Here is a 16,299-nt window from a genome sequence, read left to right on the forward strand (position 1 = left end):
TCTGCCCATGCTCACCCATGGGGACCAGTTCATAAATGGCCCTTCCCCTGAGGGCCTTGACACTTGGAAACCCCTGAGGAGCAGGTGTGGGGGCCAGTACGTTCCTGGGCTTAGACCAGGCTGGGTTCAGCTTTGCCCGCACAGAGAGGTCAGCCAGTGGGCTTTGGAAGGAAGCTGGAGTCATTGGGGAGGGGCACCCAGATTACCTCCAGGTGGCCTGGGGTGGGCGTCTCTCTAGAGGAGAAGGGACCTTCCAGGTGCCAGTGAGGCTTGGCCCAGCCGGCCAGGCAGGATGGCTGTGACATCCACTCATGACCTCCGGCAGGCCTGCCCCCCAGGCGGATCTGGGGTGGGACACAGGGAGAGCGACCTCAGCCGCCAGACATAGGCGCCTTCCGCCCATGCTCCGCCACCCCCCATGCGGCCAGAGTGGCTGCTTCTTGGACTCTGGGGGCACAAGAGCGTGGCCGCTCATCATCAGGGAAAGGAGAAGGACCAGGCCCATCACCCCCTCCAAACCCGTCAAGACTTCCCAAACCTGCTTCCTCCTCCTGGCTGCGTAATGGCCCGTGGGGCTTCAGCTGTAACCCTGGGGCGTGTGCCTGTCCTGGTTACTTCAGCTGTAACCCTGGGGCGTGTGCCTGTCCTGGTTACTTCACTGTACTTTATTCTCTAAGAATGCATGCAAAGGACAAAGTCATGCCTGCTTGTTGTAACAATTCCAGCAACTGCACGTCAAGTTAGCAGTCTCCCTTCTTTGTTTTTTTAAAAGATTTCTTTATTTGGAAGGCAGAGCCGTAGAGAGAGAGACAGACAGAGAAAGAGACAGGTCGTCCATCTGCTGGTTCACTCCCCAAAGGGCTACAATGGCCAGGGCTGGGCCAGACCAAAACCAGGAGCCCGGAGCTTCATCCAGGTCTCCCAGGGGGTGACAGAGACCCAGGCCCTTGGGCCATCCTCCACTGCCTTCCAAGTGCGTTAGCAGGGAGCTAGATCAGTGCCACAGGTGGTGGCTGCACCAGTGTGCCACAATGCCGGCCCAGCCTCCTTTCTGCCCCGACACCAGCCTCCCTGAGAAATACACACGGAATATCCCATGACGTTTAAATGTGTCCATGTTCCTGTGTGGCACCCTGTAACACCCTGTGACATCCCATACTCTTTAAAAAAAGCTGTATGGGCCGGCGCCACGGCTCACTAGGCTAATCCTCCGCCTTGCGGCGCCGGCACACCGGGTTCTAGTCCCAGTTGGGGCGCCGGATTCTGTCCCGGTTGCCCCTCTTCCAGGCCAGCTCTCTGCTGTGGCCCGGGAGTGCAGTGGAGGATGGCCCAAGTGCTTGGGCCCTGCACCCCATGGGAGACCAGGAAAAGTACCTAGCTCCTGCCGTCGGATCAGTGCGGTGTGCCGGTCGCAGCGCGCTGGCCGCGGCGGCCATTGGAGGGTGAATCAATGGCAAAAGGAAGACCTTTCTCTCTGTCTCTCTCTCTCGCTGTCCATTCTACCTGTCAAAAAAAATAAATTAATTAAAAAAATTTTTAAAAAAAGATGTATGTATTTATTGGACAAGCATAGAGACAGAGACAGAAAGATCTTCCATCTTCTGGTTCACTCCTCAGATGGTCGGGGCAGGGCCAGGCCAAAGCCAGGAGCCCAGCCTCCACCCAGGGCTTCTGCGTGGGTACCTGGAAGACAAGTACTGGGGCTGTCCTCTGCTGCCTTCCCAGGCACGTTAGCAGGGAGCCAGATGGGAAGCAGGGCAGCGGGGACTTGAACTAGCCCTCCAGGATGGGGTGCAGGTGTCCCCAGCGGCAGCTTCCCCCAGTGCAGCCAGCACCAGCCCCTCGTACCTTTCTTTTGGTGGTTTTCAATACTTAATGTCTAAATCGGTTTCCTCTCAACTAAAGTGTCCCCTGCACGTTGGAAGGAAGGGCTCTGCAGACAGGATGCCCATCTTAAAGGCTTTCTAGCCCGCAGTGCTAGCTGCAGCCAGGGCCCGCCTTCACTTTGGGGATGGTTGAGTGGATTGGTTGGCTGATTGGTTGGTTGACTGATTGATTCAAGGGAGGGAGACAGTGTCTGGGGCTTCTTGGGGCGCCTCTGGCTTCTGATCGTCCCTGCAGGAAAAGGCAGGAGGCAGAGCCGAGGCTTCAGCCCCCGCCCCGCCACTTGTATGACTGCAGACACGTTACCCAGCCTCCTTCCTGAGAACTTGTCATGACCAGAGGCACACCCACGGCCGCACCCACACGCGGGGCCACAGGTCAGTGTCTCAGAGAGGCCCCAGAAGGCCCAAGTTCAAATTCCAGGGAGCTGCCGGCTGGCTCCGCCTCCACCGCAAGTCCCTTCCCCTCCCTGGGCCTCCTGGTCCTGCTCTCTGAAATGGGACAGTGGCCCCAGGAGGCGCTAATGGTGTCTCGGTTACTCTGGTCCTGGCGGATTGAGGCACCTGGGAAGATCTGCAGGGAGTCTGTGGTTTTATCTAAAACAAACACCGGGCTGGCCCTGGTGTGAGCTGGCCCTGGGGTGGGGTCGGCCCTGGGGTGGGGTCGGCCCCGGTGTGAGCTGGCCCTGGGGTGGGGTCGGCCCTGGTGTGAGCTGGCCCTGGTGTGGGGTCGGTCCTGGGGTGGGGTCGGCCCTGGTGTGAGCTGGCCCTGGTGTGAGCTGGCCCTGGGGTGGGGTCGGCCCTGGTATGAGCTGGCCCTGGGGTGGGGTCGGCCCTGGGGTGGGGTCGGCCCTGGTGTGAGCTGGCCCTGGTGTGGGGTCGGCCCTGGTGTGAGCTGGCCCTGGGGTGGGGTCGGCCCTGGGGTGGGGTCGGCCCTGGTGTGAGCTGGCCCTGGTGTGAGCTGGCCCTGGTGTGGGGTCGGCCCTGGTGTGAGCTGGCCCTGGTGTGAGCTGGCCCTGGTGTGGGGTCGGCCCTGGGGTGGGGTCGGCCCTGGGCTCCTGGGCGGTAGCCGGGGAGGTTGCCCAGCAGTCTCGACTCTGCCCTCCTGGGCGTGCACTTCCTTCCCGCCAGGCGACGCGGGAGAGGGAGATCCAGTAAAAACTCTCAGCGGAGGAAGCGGGCCGATTAGGTGGTGTGCTGTCTTTCCTCTCCCTGACTTTGGGCAAGTGACTGAGGAAGTTTCTAGAACTCGGGATTCCTGGAAGGAAATACCTGTTGCTTGGCCCTAGGCGGCCAGATGACTCCCACGCCATCAGGGCCCTGGAAGTGCCACTGTCTCCACAGTGTGCCCAGCTGAGTCCTAGGAACTGCCCTGGGGGCTGCTGGCTTCCTCTTTGCCCCGTGGAATCTTCTGGAAAATCAGCACCAACAGGGGTGTCCGGAAGGAGATCACACTTTTCCGAGTGAGAAAATGGCAGCTGGTTTCCCTTTGAAAGCAGCTCCTGGTGGGGCCCCCAGGTCCTGCCTGTCCCTGTCCCTTTTCTCTCCACGTACAACTTGAGCGGGCGCCCGGCCTCTTCCGCATCTCGTCCCCCAGACACGGTGTCCCTGTTCCCCACCGTGGGCTCTCAGCACATCCCCCGCTCCCTCTGAGGCCCACCCAGAGGAACCCGGACAGCTAAACCGAATCAGGGTGCAGGGGTGTCAGCCCAGGCGTGGCCCGCACCTGCAGCACCCTGAGCTCATCTTTGGGCACCCACCCCCCACCCCTGTACTGTCCGATGCCTTCTGGTCTCCTCCTGGCTGTGGGGCTCCACCAGGCTGCAGGCCTCCCACAGCCAGGCCAGCGTCCGTGCCCCATCCCCGCCCTCCACACCCAGCCCACAGCCACCGCACTGCAGAACTGAATAAACACTGGGGAACCCAGGGGGCACGGCCCCCGGAAGCTTGCACTTAATCGGGGGCATCCTCTCAGCAAAGGTAAGGGGGGGGGGCTGTGCTTGCCGGAGGCGCCCAGTCCCTCCAGGCGCTCAGTCCTGGCTGCAGACAGAGATGGCAGGGAGAGGGGGCCCAGGTGGCCTTGAGCTGGAACTCCCTGTCATTACCAAAGCCGCGCAGCTCCTGGAAAACCTTGCTTGGGGACTCTTATCTCAGTAGCCTTGGGCTCTGGGGGAGGGAGGTGCCAGGCTCGCCCAGGGGCCTCCTCCCCCACCCCCTGGCATTTCAGGGTCATGGCTCGGGAGACCAGGGAGCAGTGAGGGGCGCCTGCTCTCCCTCCCAGGAGCCCAGCTGCTGGGAGCGTTGCCGTGGAGACGGCCCCTCTACTTTCCCTGTTCTGCCTGCTGTCTCGGGAGCCTGCAGCAGCCTCAGCTCTCGGCTTCCGCCCTCCCCGGCCGTGCCTGGGGCCTGTTCCTACCGCTCCCCAGGTGCTCCCGGTGGTGGCCCTCGGGGCTCTGTGGACCCACCCTGCACAGGTCCCTGTCATTCAGGGGCATCTGTCTCTGCATCTCCCTGCACACTGATCCCCTTGTCTCCTCTGGGCTGTCACTTGACCTCAGTGGGGCCGGGGGTCTTACTTCCCAGTGGGGGCGGTGGTACTGTTCATGGTAAGCGTCAGATGGCAGGCTGGCGAGGGCTGGCTCAGCAAATGACTCTGGCGCTTTGCACCAAGTGGCTATGCCCAGCGGGTCTCTCTTCCCCAAAGAGCAGGCCCTTTTTTTTTTTTTTTTTTTTTTGACAGGCAGAGTGGACAGTGAGAGAGAGACAGAGAGAAAGGTCTTCCTTTTGCCGTTGGTTCACCCTCCAATGGCCGCCGCGGCCGGCGCGCTGCGGCCGGCGCACCGCGCTGATCCGATGGCAGGAGCCAGGAGCCAGGTGCTTTTCCTGGTCTCCCATGGGGTGCAGGGCCCAAGCACCTGGGCCATCCTCCACTGCACTCCCTGGCCACAGCAGAGGGCTGGCCTGGAAGAGGGGCAACCGGGACAGAATCCGGCACCCCAACCGGGACTAGAACCCGGTGTGCCGGCGCCGCTAGGCAGAGGATTAGCCTAGTGAGCCGCGGCGCCGGCTAGAGCAGGCCCTTTAATGTCCCTCACTTGTCCCCGTACTGTCCTCCCTCCCCTCTCCTCCAGCCTTCTCCCTGATTCTACCTGGGGCAGCTCTTCATCTTGGAGAAGCGGCTCAGACAGCACACAGGAGGCCTCTGATCTTGTCGAAGTCTCTCCCCCTTCCCAGAGGGAGTGACTTTCTCTGTGCCATTGGCATTGTTCAAGGCACTTCGGTGTCCTCTGCCTGTCCGTGTCCACCAGCAGACTCGGCTCCTTGGGGGTGGGGAGCAGGTCACGAACACACTTTCCTCCCAGTCCCGGTGGCCACGAGGTGCTCACAGTCTGTTTGTTTGTTTATTTGGTTGATTTTTTTGACAGGCAGAGTTAGACAGTGAGAGAGAGAGAGAGAGACAGAGAGAAAGGTCTTCCTTTTGCCATTGGTTCACCCCCCAAATGGCTGCTACGGCCAGCGCACCGTGCTGATCTGAAACCAGGAGCCAGGTGCTTCTCCTGGTCTCCCATGCGGGTGCAGGGCCCAAGCACTTGGGCCATCCTCCACTGCACTCCCGGGCCACAGCAGAGAGCTGGCCTGGAAGAGGAGCAACCAGGACAGAATCCGGCACCTTGACCAGGACTAGAACCCGGGTGCCAGCGCTGCAGGCGGAGGATTAGCCCATTGAGCCATGGCACCAGCCTGTCTGTTTTATTGTTTGTTTATTTTCATCTGTTTGAAAGGCACAGTGGCAGAGAAGGAGACAGAGATCTGCCATCTGCTGGTTCACTCCCCAAATGCCCACAATGGCCAATGCTGAGCCGGGCCACAGCCAGGGACCCCGAACTCCATCCAGGTCTCCTGCATGGATGGCAGGGACCAGGCATTTGAGCCATCACCTGCTGCCTCCCAGGATGCATTGGGAGCTGGATCGGAAGTGGGGGAGCCTGGACCCAGAAATTGGCCCTTCCATATGGGATGCAGGCGTCCCAGGTGGGGGCCCAAACCCCCACACCACAACAACTGCCCCTTTAAATTTGCTTGAGAGACAGCAACTGACAGGTAGAGGGCTCCATCTGCTCTGTCGGAGAGAGAGACAGAGCAATCTCCATCCCTGGGCCACTTCCCAAATGTCTGCAACAGTCAGGGCTGGGCCAGGCCAAAGCTCGGAGCCCGGAGCTCCATCCAGGTCTCGCCCAGGAGTGGCAGGAGCCAGAGACAGATATGGAAGCCCGGCACCGCGATGTGGGACATGGGCGCCGTAACTGCTAGGCCAGACGCCTGCCCCTAGGGAGAGCCGCCTTGGAGAGGCCCCTGAGAGAGGCCCCAACGCTGAGCAGTGTTCTGTGCAGAGGCCTTGTGGGGAACGGGGGATAACATTTTCTGTGCTCAGTGCATGGTGCGAAGCAAGCATCTAATAACTGTTTAGTTGATGAAGGGATAAAATTCCACCAGAAAAGTCTTCCTGGAGGATGAGGTAGGTGGCTCCGTGGTTGAGTCGCCACTGGGATGACCGTATTCCATATCAGAGTGCCTGGTTCGTATCCCGGCCCCACCACTTCCACTTCTGCATCCCGCTACTGCACATGCTGGGAGGCAGCGGTGATTGGGCCCCTGCCACCTACGTGGGAGACCCGGATGGAGTTCCTGGCTCCTGGCGCGGCCTGCCCCGGTCCTGGCTGTTACATCCATTTAAGGAGTGCCCCTGCAGATGGAAGCACTCTCTCTGTCTCTCTGCCATTCTGGTAAAACTAAAAGAAATAAATTTAATGATAAAAATAAAAGTCATCCTTAGGGGAGGTGCTCTTTGAAGGAAGCAGGCAAGGTTAGCAAGTGAAGGGGTGGGGGATGGGCAGGTCTGGTGCTGCCGTGAGCACCTGGGGGCAGGGGCCCTGGCACACAGCAGGTGCTTGCTGGCCTGACTGCAGAGAGCCGTGGCCTTCACTGCGTGTGGACAGGACCCTCCCGTGCTTGTGCAGGGGCCCTGAGGAGCAGGGAGGGGACCAGAGTCCCCCGGTGCCCTGGGTAAGGACAAGAAGCCACACAGGGTGGAGACGCTGGCTGCTGGGGCCGGGGTTGGGGGGAGTGGCAAGGGCTCCTGGGCCTCCTGCAAGTCTGCTGAACCTGCAGGGGCTGGATCAGGAAGCGCAGCGCCAGTTCCGGATGACGAGGCCTTTGGGGCACCGTCCAGCTCCAGCCGTGACGTCGTCTGAGATCCGAGAGCCGAGGCAAGCCTCTGCGGCCTGCCCCAGGCGGGAGCGCCTGTGTGAGCGACCCTGTTGGCAGGGGAGGCGAGGAACGCTCTCCAGCTTGGCAGGCAGAGGTCCCTCGTGCCACCCCCTGGCAGAGGTCATGGCCCTGTTCACAGCCAAGGACACCAAGCCCCTGAGAAGACCGAGTCCCCCAGGGGGCAAACTCCACTCTCTTGTCATTCCAGAAAATTCCACAGCCAGCGTGAGCGAGGCAGAGAGGAAGGCCCAGGTGTACTACCGTGCGTGCATGAACGAGACCAGGATCGAGGAACTCAGGGCCAAGCCCCTGATGGAGCTGATTGAGAAGGTGGGTCCCCACCCCGGGCGACCCATCCCCCTGCCTGCCCCTGTGGCTTCTGCCCCCAGCTCCCAGGTACCCGTGCACAGGCCGCCCCCAGCTGGTGTGTAGCTCCTGTGTGCGTGTGCGCATCTCTGCGTGGGCAGGGATGTCTGTGCACATTTGTGGCGACATCTGCTGTGGGCGTCTGTCGTCTGGGAGTGGGACAGGCGCCATCCTTTTCGGGCAGCCGGGCCTCTGTGTTGCTGCTGCCTTTCCTCAGAGGGCGTGTTTGCGTGTGCACGGGGGTGTGTGCCACACACCAGCACCAACACAGACGCTTGGCTCCAAACCTGCCCTTGCTCTGCGGGAGGGTCACGTTGACCCAGGGCCCCTACTCCCGAGCAAGCCCTCCCCAAGGAGGGCTGCCTGGGCAGACAGAGGGCGGTGGGGCTGTTTTTTGGCTGCACCAAGGACTGTCCCACCCCTCCTCCCATGCACAGACCTCACATGGGGCATGTGCCCAGCCGGGGAGAACCGAAAATATTTCTTCAAAATATGTATTTATTTATTGGAAAGGCAAAGTGAAGGGGAGGGGAGAGAAAAAGAGAGAGAGAGAGAGAGAGAGATCTTCCAGCCGCTGATTTACTCCCCAATGACCGCGATGGCTGGGGCTGGGCCAGGCTAAAGCCAGGAGCCTAGAACTCCATCCCAGTCTCCCATGTGGATGGCAGGGGCCCAAGTGCCTGGGCCATCTCCTGCTGCTTGCTCAGGCACTTAGCAGGGAGCTGGATTGGCTGCAGAGCATCTGGGACTCAAACTGGCACTCTCATATGAGATGCCGGCATTCCAAGTGGCGACTTAACCCTCTGCACCACCGTGCTGGCCCCCCAAGAATGTATGTTGTTTAATTTTGTTTTTAATTTTTTTTTATTTGACAGGTAGAGTTATAGACAATGAGAGAGAGAGACAGAGAGAAAGGTCTTCCTTCTGTTGGTTTACTCCCCAAATGGCCGCCACAGCCGGTGCTGCACCGATCCAAAGCCAGGAGCCAGGTGCTTCCTCCTGGTCTCCCATGCGGGTGCAAGGCCCAAGCACTTGGGCCATCCTCCACTGCACTCCCGGGCCACAGCAGAGAGCTGGACTGGAAGAGGAGCAACCGGGACCAGAACCGGCGCCCATATGGGATGCCAGTGCTATAGGCTATAGTGAGCCACGATGCTGGCCCCCTGTTTTGTTTTGTTTTTAAAAATTACCTTTGAGAGAAGCAAAGCAAATCTTAGTTTATCAAGCTTCAGTTTTTTTAAAGATTTATTTATTTGAAAGTCAGAGTTACACAGAGAGGACAAGCAAAGAGAGAGAGGTCTTCTATCCGCTGGTTCACTCCCCAGTTGGCTGCAATGGCCAGAGCTATGTCGATCTGAAGCCAGGATCCAGGAGCTTTCTCTGGGTCTCCCACATGGGTGCAGGGGCCCAAAGACTTGGGCCATCCTCCACTGCTTTCCCAGGCCATAGCAGAGAGCTGGATCAGAAGTGGAGCAGCTGGGACTTGAACCGGCGCCCATATGGGATGCTAGCACTGCAGGCGGCAGCTTAACCCGCTAAGCCACAGCACCAGGCCCAACTTATTGAACTTTTTAAAGCACACAGCACTTGTTTGCCTTTGGCACAATTAAGTGCGTATTTTGGCAGGAAGTGCCTCCCCGGGGTTCAGTGTCCAGGGAGAAGGCTCCTGCCATTCCCAGGGCCACCTCCCTGGGCGGCGCTTCCAGGGCCGGCACTTCCAGGAGGAGTCTGCTCCATCCGTGGTCTCCCGGCTGAGACCCCAGTGAAGACCGTGCCTTTCATTTGCTCTCAAGGCTCAGGGAGGTGGATGGCTGCCCCAGGGGCACAGAGCCAGAGGAGGCATCCAGGCCTTCCGCCACCTCATCACCTCCCGTGCACTGCTCTCCCCACAGCTCGGAGGCTGGAACATCACGGGGCCCTGGGCCAAGGACAACTTCCAGGACACACTGCAGGTGGTCACCGCCCACTACCGCACCTCGCCCTTCTTCTCTGTCTACGTCAGTGCCGACTCCAAGAACTCCAACAGCAACGTGATCCAGGTGAGGAAGGGGCAGGCTGCGGGTGGAGCAGCATGGGCTGGCAGGGTGGCAGCTGCTGGTTTCTAAGTCTGGGCTGTTTCTGGGGGTCCCCAAGGGTGCGACTTTCGCAGGCCAGCTGGGTTGGGGCGGCCGCTGCACTGAGTATGAGTCTTCAGGTTCTGATTGCTCACAATGGGTCCCCCGGGAATGATGTCAACTGTGGGGCATGACGGGAGCCCTCTGCCTGGCCCCCACCTTAGCCTCTGGCCTTTGTGGCTTTGCTTAAAATGATGCTGAGTCGCTCTCTCCCTGCTGAGCCAGGGGAACTCCAGGCTGGAGTCGCAGCCTGTCTCTACTCACTGTGGGACACTGGGCAAGTGTCTCACCCTCTCTGAGCCGCAGTTCCCTTGCCCATCATCATGGCACCTACGCCACCCTATGTCAAGGTGTGGCCCTAAGGCTCCAGGAAGAGCTATCAGGAACGAGCCTCCCCTGCCCGCCCAGGGCTCAGCAGGGCCTGCCCGCTCTGAGGGTTGGGTGTTAGCTCCTGACTTCCCAGATGAGGAAGTAATTTGGTCAAGGTGACACAGCTTGCAGGTGACTTTTGGCCACTTGGGACGTGCTGCGTGAATAGGGGTGCTTTGCCAAGGCTCGGGGCTGTTTAAAGGGGGCGCAGCCCTGCCAGGCCCTTCAGAAGGGCCCGGAACCCCTGCAGCTTCCACCTGTGAGGCAGGAAGATGTCTGTCTGTCCCTGGCTGTGCCCATCTGTGACTTCAGCTACCAGCTGTGCTCCTGCCGGGACCAGAGCTGGTCCTCGGATGCCGCTGTCCCCAGGGCAACGGGGCAGTCCCTCTGACACCTGCCTCTCTCCAGGTGGACCAGTCCGGCCTGGGTCTGCCCTCCAGAGACTATTACCTGAACAAGACTGAAAACGAGAAGGTGAGCGCGTGGCCCCACCCTCACCCCCACCCCCACCCCTCAGCCTCCATCCCCAGCACAGGTGTTTGAAGCTGGAAGGGATCACTCAGAGACGGTGACAGGCCATCACAGGTGACAGGCCATCGGGCAGAGGCGCCCCAGGCTGGCATCGTGGACGTGCCAGGCAGGCATCACCCCCATTCTGGAGAGGGGTAGTGATGGCATTGTGGGCGGTCGACCTGTAACCCCGCAGTGACCCTACAGAGATCCTGGACTTCCCTGGGCTTCATTTACCACATCTGCGAAATGGGTGTTAATTATCACCTCGCCTTTTCCAGGGAGTGCAGAAGCCTCAGAGGCACTGGGTGGCCTGCCCAAGGTCGCACAGCCAGGAAGGAGTGAGGCTGAGCACATCCAGGGCCAACTATTCCGAAACCCACGCCTGTCCATCATCCCCTCAAACCCGCGCCTGTCCATCATCCCCTCAAACCCGCGCCTGTCCATCATCCCCGCCAAAACCTGCGCCTGTCCACCATCCCCTCCAAAACCCGCCCCTGTCCACCATCCCCTCAAACCCGCGCCTGTCCATCATCCCCTCAAACCCGCCCCTGTCCATCATCCCCTCAATCCCGCGCCTGTCCATCATCCCCTCCAAAACCCGCCCCTGTCCATCATCCCCTCAAACCCACCCCTGTCCACCATCCCCTCAAACCCGCGCCTGTCCATCATCCCCTCAAACCCGCGCCTGTCCATCATCCCCTCCAAAACCCGCCCCTGTCCACCATCCCCTCAAACCCGCGCCTGTCCACCCCCCCAGGCCTGGCCTGCCTCTCACCGAGCTCCAGGGAGACCCTGCTCGAGGGCCAACCGAGGGCCTGATGCCGGGGCCGTAGTGGCAGACGGGACCCGCGTGGTGGCGTCCACAGGGCCCGAGCTCTAGGAAGAGAGGCAGGCGTTACTTACCTGGCCACCCTGCTGGAAGTGCGACTGCACATTGTGATGAGAGGAGGGAGCAGCTCCACCTAGGGACCTAATTCACATCCGGGCACAGGGGTTCAGAGAAGCTGGTTTCCAAGAACGGGAAGAAACCCAGGACAAGCAGGGAAGACGGGGCAGAGAAAGGACTGGCCTTTGTGCGGCCAGCTGGGCCATGCAAAGGCCCTGGGGAACAAGCGGAGCCAGCACCCCAGTCATCTCTAAGCACTTGCCCCCCTGGGTCCCTGCACTGGGCCACGCTGGCCCTGCCCCATGCTCCCCGACCCTGGGCCAGTGGGCGGCAGGTGGCAGCCACTGACAGTGCGGGGTGCTGGGCCCCGCAGGTGCTGACCGGATACCTGAACTACATGGTCCAGCTGGGAAAGCTGTTGGGCGGGGGGGATGAGGACGCCGTCAGGCCCCAGATGCAGCAGATCCTGGAGTTCGAGACGGCGCTGGCCAACATCACCATCCCCCAGGAGAAGCGCCGGGACGAGGAGCTCATCTACCACAAGGTGACGGCGGCCGAGCTGCAGGTAACTTGTGCGCCAGCTGCCGCGGAGGCTAAGGCAGCTTCAGGGCTCCGGGCCGGGTTTTGGGCCGGGGGCCGGGGCAGGCTCTTACGCCCGCTTCATCCAATGCTGGGAGTGGTGAAGGAACGATTATCGTTATCCCCAGATCACAGATGGAAAGACTGAGGCCATGACATGAAAAGGGGCTGCCGAAGGCCACCCAGCAACCAGATGACTGACTTCTAAGCCAGACTCTTGCCTTTGCCGTAGCAGCCTTTTCCTGCAGACTCTAGGGCCGTGCCAGCACCGGCTCACCTGGACGGGGCACTCCCAGTCTCCCCTGCACCAAGCACAGGTGCCGCGTGACCGAGAGGGGTGTGGATTCTGCCAGCTGGGAGGTTACATGACAAGGTCCAGCCCAGAACAGCTCCTGGCAGGGAAGCTGGGCACGGACGCAAGCGCGGTTTGCGGGGCTGGACTCCTGGTCACGGCCCCAGTAATGGCCCCCGGCGGCGCTCTGGAGGCCTAACGGCGAATCAGACCTGTGATGCTGCCTGAAACTGGTGTGACCCACCAGGGAAGCCCGCGTCCTCCACCAAAGGCGGCCCCCTGGTGGCCACCTGGGCCTGGAAGGGTCAGAGTTGGTCGCCTGGCGGTCTCTTCTTTGCAGTCCATCCAGTGTTGCTTTACTGCCTCGTGCTAGGCCCCTGGGCTGGCAGAGGACTTAGCAAAGTGGATCCTGTTTAATCTCTATCTTTCTCTTTTTCCTACAATTTCACTTGTTTGTTTTGAGACACAGAAAGAAAAAGAGAACTGGGGCCGACGCTGTGGCGCAGAAGGCTAAGCCTCCACCTGCAGTGCCAGCATCCCAAGTGGGTGCTGGTTTGAGTCCCAGCTGCACCACTTCTGATCCAGCTCTCTGCTATGGCCTGGCCCCTGCACCCTCATGGGGAGACACAGAAGAAGTTCCTGGCTCCTGGCTTAAGCCTAGCCCAACCCCTGCTGTTGTGGCCACTGGGGAGTGAACCAGTGGATCTCTCTCTGTCTCTTCTTCTCTTTCTGTATCTCTGCCTTTGAAATTAATTAATTAATTAAAAAAAAAAACCTTCCATCTGCTGGTGTACTCCCCCAGTGCCTGCCATGGGCTGCTCCAAAGCTGGAGGCAAGAACTCAAGCCAGGTCTCCCAGGTGGGTGTCAGGAGCGCCGTCACCTGAGCCGTCACCTGCTGTCCGCAGGGTGTGCAGGAGCAGGGAGCTGGAATCAGGAGCGGAGCTGGGAAACGCGCAGGTGCTTCAGGGTGCGAGGCGGGATCTCAGCCACCGGACCGGACGCCTGGGCCTCCAGCTCTGCTCTGCTCTTTTCTTTCAAAGATTGATTGAGTGCTTGATTGATTTGAAAGAGTTACAGAGAGAGAGGGAGAGACAGAGAGAGAGCTTCCATCTACTGACTCACTCCTCAGATGACTGCAATGGCTGGGGCTGGCCCAGACTGAAGCCAGGAGCTTCTTCTGGGTCTCCCACATGGGTGGCAGGGGCCCAAACACTTGGGTCATCGTCCACTGCTTTCCCAGGCCACAGCAGAGAGCTGGATTGGAAGTGGAGCAGCCAGAACCAGAGCTCACAGCTAATGCTGCTGTCACAGGTGGCGGCTTTACCTTCAGGCTCTGCTCCTTGCCGTCACCGGGGAATGCCTGGCTGGGTCTGGCCCCTCCCTGGAGAGCAGGGCACCAGCACATGTCTCTCCCAGTTCCTCCCTCTCTGCCCATCCACTCCTTTCAGGAAGAGCTCCAGCTCCCTGCCTCCCTTCCTCCCATCTGACGACTGTGCCTCCCGGGCTGGTGCGGGGCCACCCCCTGGGAAACAGTCCCACTTACAGCGCTAAGTGCTTTGGCCAAACGAAGTAGGGCCCTGGGAGCCAGGGGCGGCGAGAAGCTCCTGGAGGTGAGTGTCAGGCTGAAGCGGTGTCACGGCAGAGGCGCCGCCACACACCTGGGATGCGGGCTAGCGAGCCTGGCCTCCTGCAGCTGCCTGCTGCCCTCGGTGCCGACTGGGTTGTTATGGAGATGGGCAGCCTCTGTTAGGCACCATCTGGCACTGGTTTCCCTTTCCGAGGCCAGGAGGCCCAGGGAGATGCTGTGTGTGTAGCTCACTGTGGTTTGCTCCAGCGGCCCAGTTCTCAGCCTGAGAGGGGCCCAGCCCTGCCTCAGCCCCCTTCGGTGGCCGTGGTACCGACATCAATGCCAAGTGCAGCAGAACAGGCCCAGCGTGGCCGCTGTGTTCTGCCACCAGGCGTTGCTGTCTACCTCCCAGTAAGGAAGGAGAGGCCTATCCTTGCTCACAGCCGCACAGGGAGAGCCAGGGTGCAGGGAGGGGCGGATTTTAGTGCAGTCAGTAGCGTGCTCCAGCCAGCTCTGCCGGGACCTCGGGCACATCCCGTAATAGGCCCCTTTGAGCTTTGGTTTCCTTGCTTGTACAACAGGGCTTTGCTGCTTGGCTGCCACCTGCTGTGAGCCAAGACTCGGTCCCCTGAGACCCAGCCCCTGTCCTCACAGGAGAGACTGGCTCTCACCTCTAAGTCCTGGGTTCCTTCAAGAAAAGATAGAAAACTACAGAGAGTCTCCTGGAAGAAATGGGTTTAGGTGTCTATAAAAAGCAGTATGTCTGACATTTAAAGAATTGCTGGGCGCCTGCAGCCTCGTGTCCTGGGTAGGAATCTGCCTGGCCTGCCCATGGGGTTGGCACAGATTAAGGCCAACAGGGGTGGGCATTTGATCAGCGGTTAAGATGCTACTTGAGGGGCTGGTGCTGTGACATGGTGGGTTAAGCCTCCACCTGAGGCGTCAGCATCCCAAATGGGTGCTGGTTCATGTCCCAGCTGCTCCTCTTCTGATCCAGCTCTCTGCTAATGGCCTGGGAAAATGGCCCAAGTGCTTGGTTCCCTGCACCCATATGTGAGACTCAGATGAAGCTCCTGGCTCCCGGCTCCTGGCTTCAGCCTGGCCCAGCGCTGGCCGTTGTGGCTATCTGGGGAGTGAACCAGCAGATTGAAAAATCTCTTTTTCTCTGTCCCTTTCTCTGTAACTCTGCCTCTTAAATAGATATCTTTAAAAAAAAAATACTGGTTGAGATCCCATATTGAGTTCCTTATTCAGGCTTCCTGCTTCCTGGGAGGCAGCAGGTGGTCGCCCAAGTACTCGGGTCCCTGCCACCCATGTGGGAGGCCCAGATTGAGTTCCAGGCCCGCGGCTTCAGCTTGGACCAGCCGTGGCTGTTGTGGGCATTTGGGGAGTGAACCAGTGGGTAGGAGGTCTCTCTCTCTCTCTTTCTCTTTCAAATAAATTCTTTTAAAAGCATGAGGCGGGGCCGGCACCGTGGCTCACTTGGTTAATCCTCTGCCTGCGGCGCCGGCGTCCCATATGGGTGCCGGGTTCTAGTCGCGCTTGCTCCTCTTCCAGGCCAGCTCTCTGCTGTGGCCCAGGAGTGCAGTGGAGGATGGCCCAAGTGCTTGGGCCCTGCACCCCATGGGAGACCAGGAGGAAGCTCCTCGCTTCTGGCTTTGGATCAGCGCAGCTCCGGCCGTAGCGGCCATTTGGGGGGTGAACCAACAGAAGGAAAACCTTTCTCTCTGTCTCTCTTTCTCACTGTCTAAATCTGCCTGTCAAATTAAAAAAAAAAAAAAAAAGCATGAGGCAAAGGATGAGATTTGGTCTTGTAAACTGCTGTGCACAGTCGAAGCATAACATTCTGTAGTTGTCATCCTCCTCCTTATTATCAGTATCCTTTGCTCTTGGCCTTGTCTCCCAGGTCCTCAGCACTAAACCAAGTTGATTTACCAGGGGCAAAAATTCTTGTTCCTTAGTAGCTGGAGCCTTGTCTCTTTTCCCCAGACTCTGGGTGACTCAAAGACAGGTGCTAGGGGCTTCAGCACCGGTCTCTTCTCAACCGCTTTAAACAAATTATTCATTTGAAAAGCAGGGTCGCAGAGAAAGGGAGGGAAGGGGAGAGAGAGAGAGAGAGAGAGAGAAAGAGAGATAGAGAGTCCTCCATCTACTGTTTCACTCCCCAGATGGCTACAACAGCCAGGACTGGGCCAGGCCAAAACCAGGAGCTGCAGCCAGATCTCATACGTGGGTACAAGAACCCAAGGACATGGGCCATCTTTGCTGCTTTCCCAGGTGCATTGGCAGGGAGCTGGATGGGAAGTGGGGCAGCCAGGCTAGAATTGGCACTCTGATGTGAGATGCCGGCATCACAAACATCGGCTTAACCCGCTGCTCCGCAACACTGGCCCTTGCCCACTTTTCAAGCCTGCTCCGGCTGCTGGCCTGGTGACCAGTAGCACTGCTTGGCTGTGAGTGT

General features: G+C 59.7%; 1 protein-coding gene across 4 annotated transcripts in view; it reads left to right on the forward strand.

Annotated features, from left to right (window-relative positions):
* The window catches only part of ECE1 (endothelin converting enzyme 1), a 112,454-nt gene that overhangs the window by 74,907 nt on the left and 21,248 nt on the right, over positions 1–16,299 (forward strand). For all 4 annotated transcript variants that reach the window (XM_051858006.3, XM_070079132.2, XM_089301362.1 and 1 more), the window contains 4 exons: positions 7,360–7,481; positions 9,410–9,556; positions 10,409–10,474; positions 11,773–11,964. In XM_051858006.3, coding sequence (XP_051713966.3) covers positions 7,360–7,481; positions 9,410–9,556; positions 10,409–10,474; positions 11,773–11,964 — 527 coding nt within the window. The remainder of the gene's footprint in view (positions 1–7,359; positions 7,482–9,409; positions 9,557–10,408; positions 10,475–11,772; positions 11,965–16,299) is intronic.

This window comes from Oryctolagus cuniculus, chromosome 7, assembly GCF_051225735.1.
Source record: "Oryctolagus cuniculus isolate XC-2025 breed Fujian yellow rabbit chromosome 7, ASM5122573v1, whole genome shotgun sequence".
NCBI lineage: Eukaryota > Metazoa > Chordata > Mammalia > Lagomorpha > Leporidae > Oryctolagus > Oryctolagus cuniculus.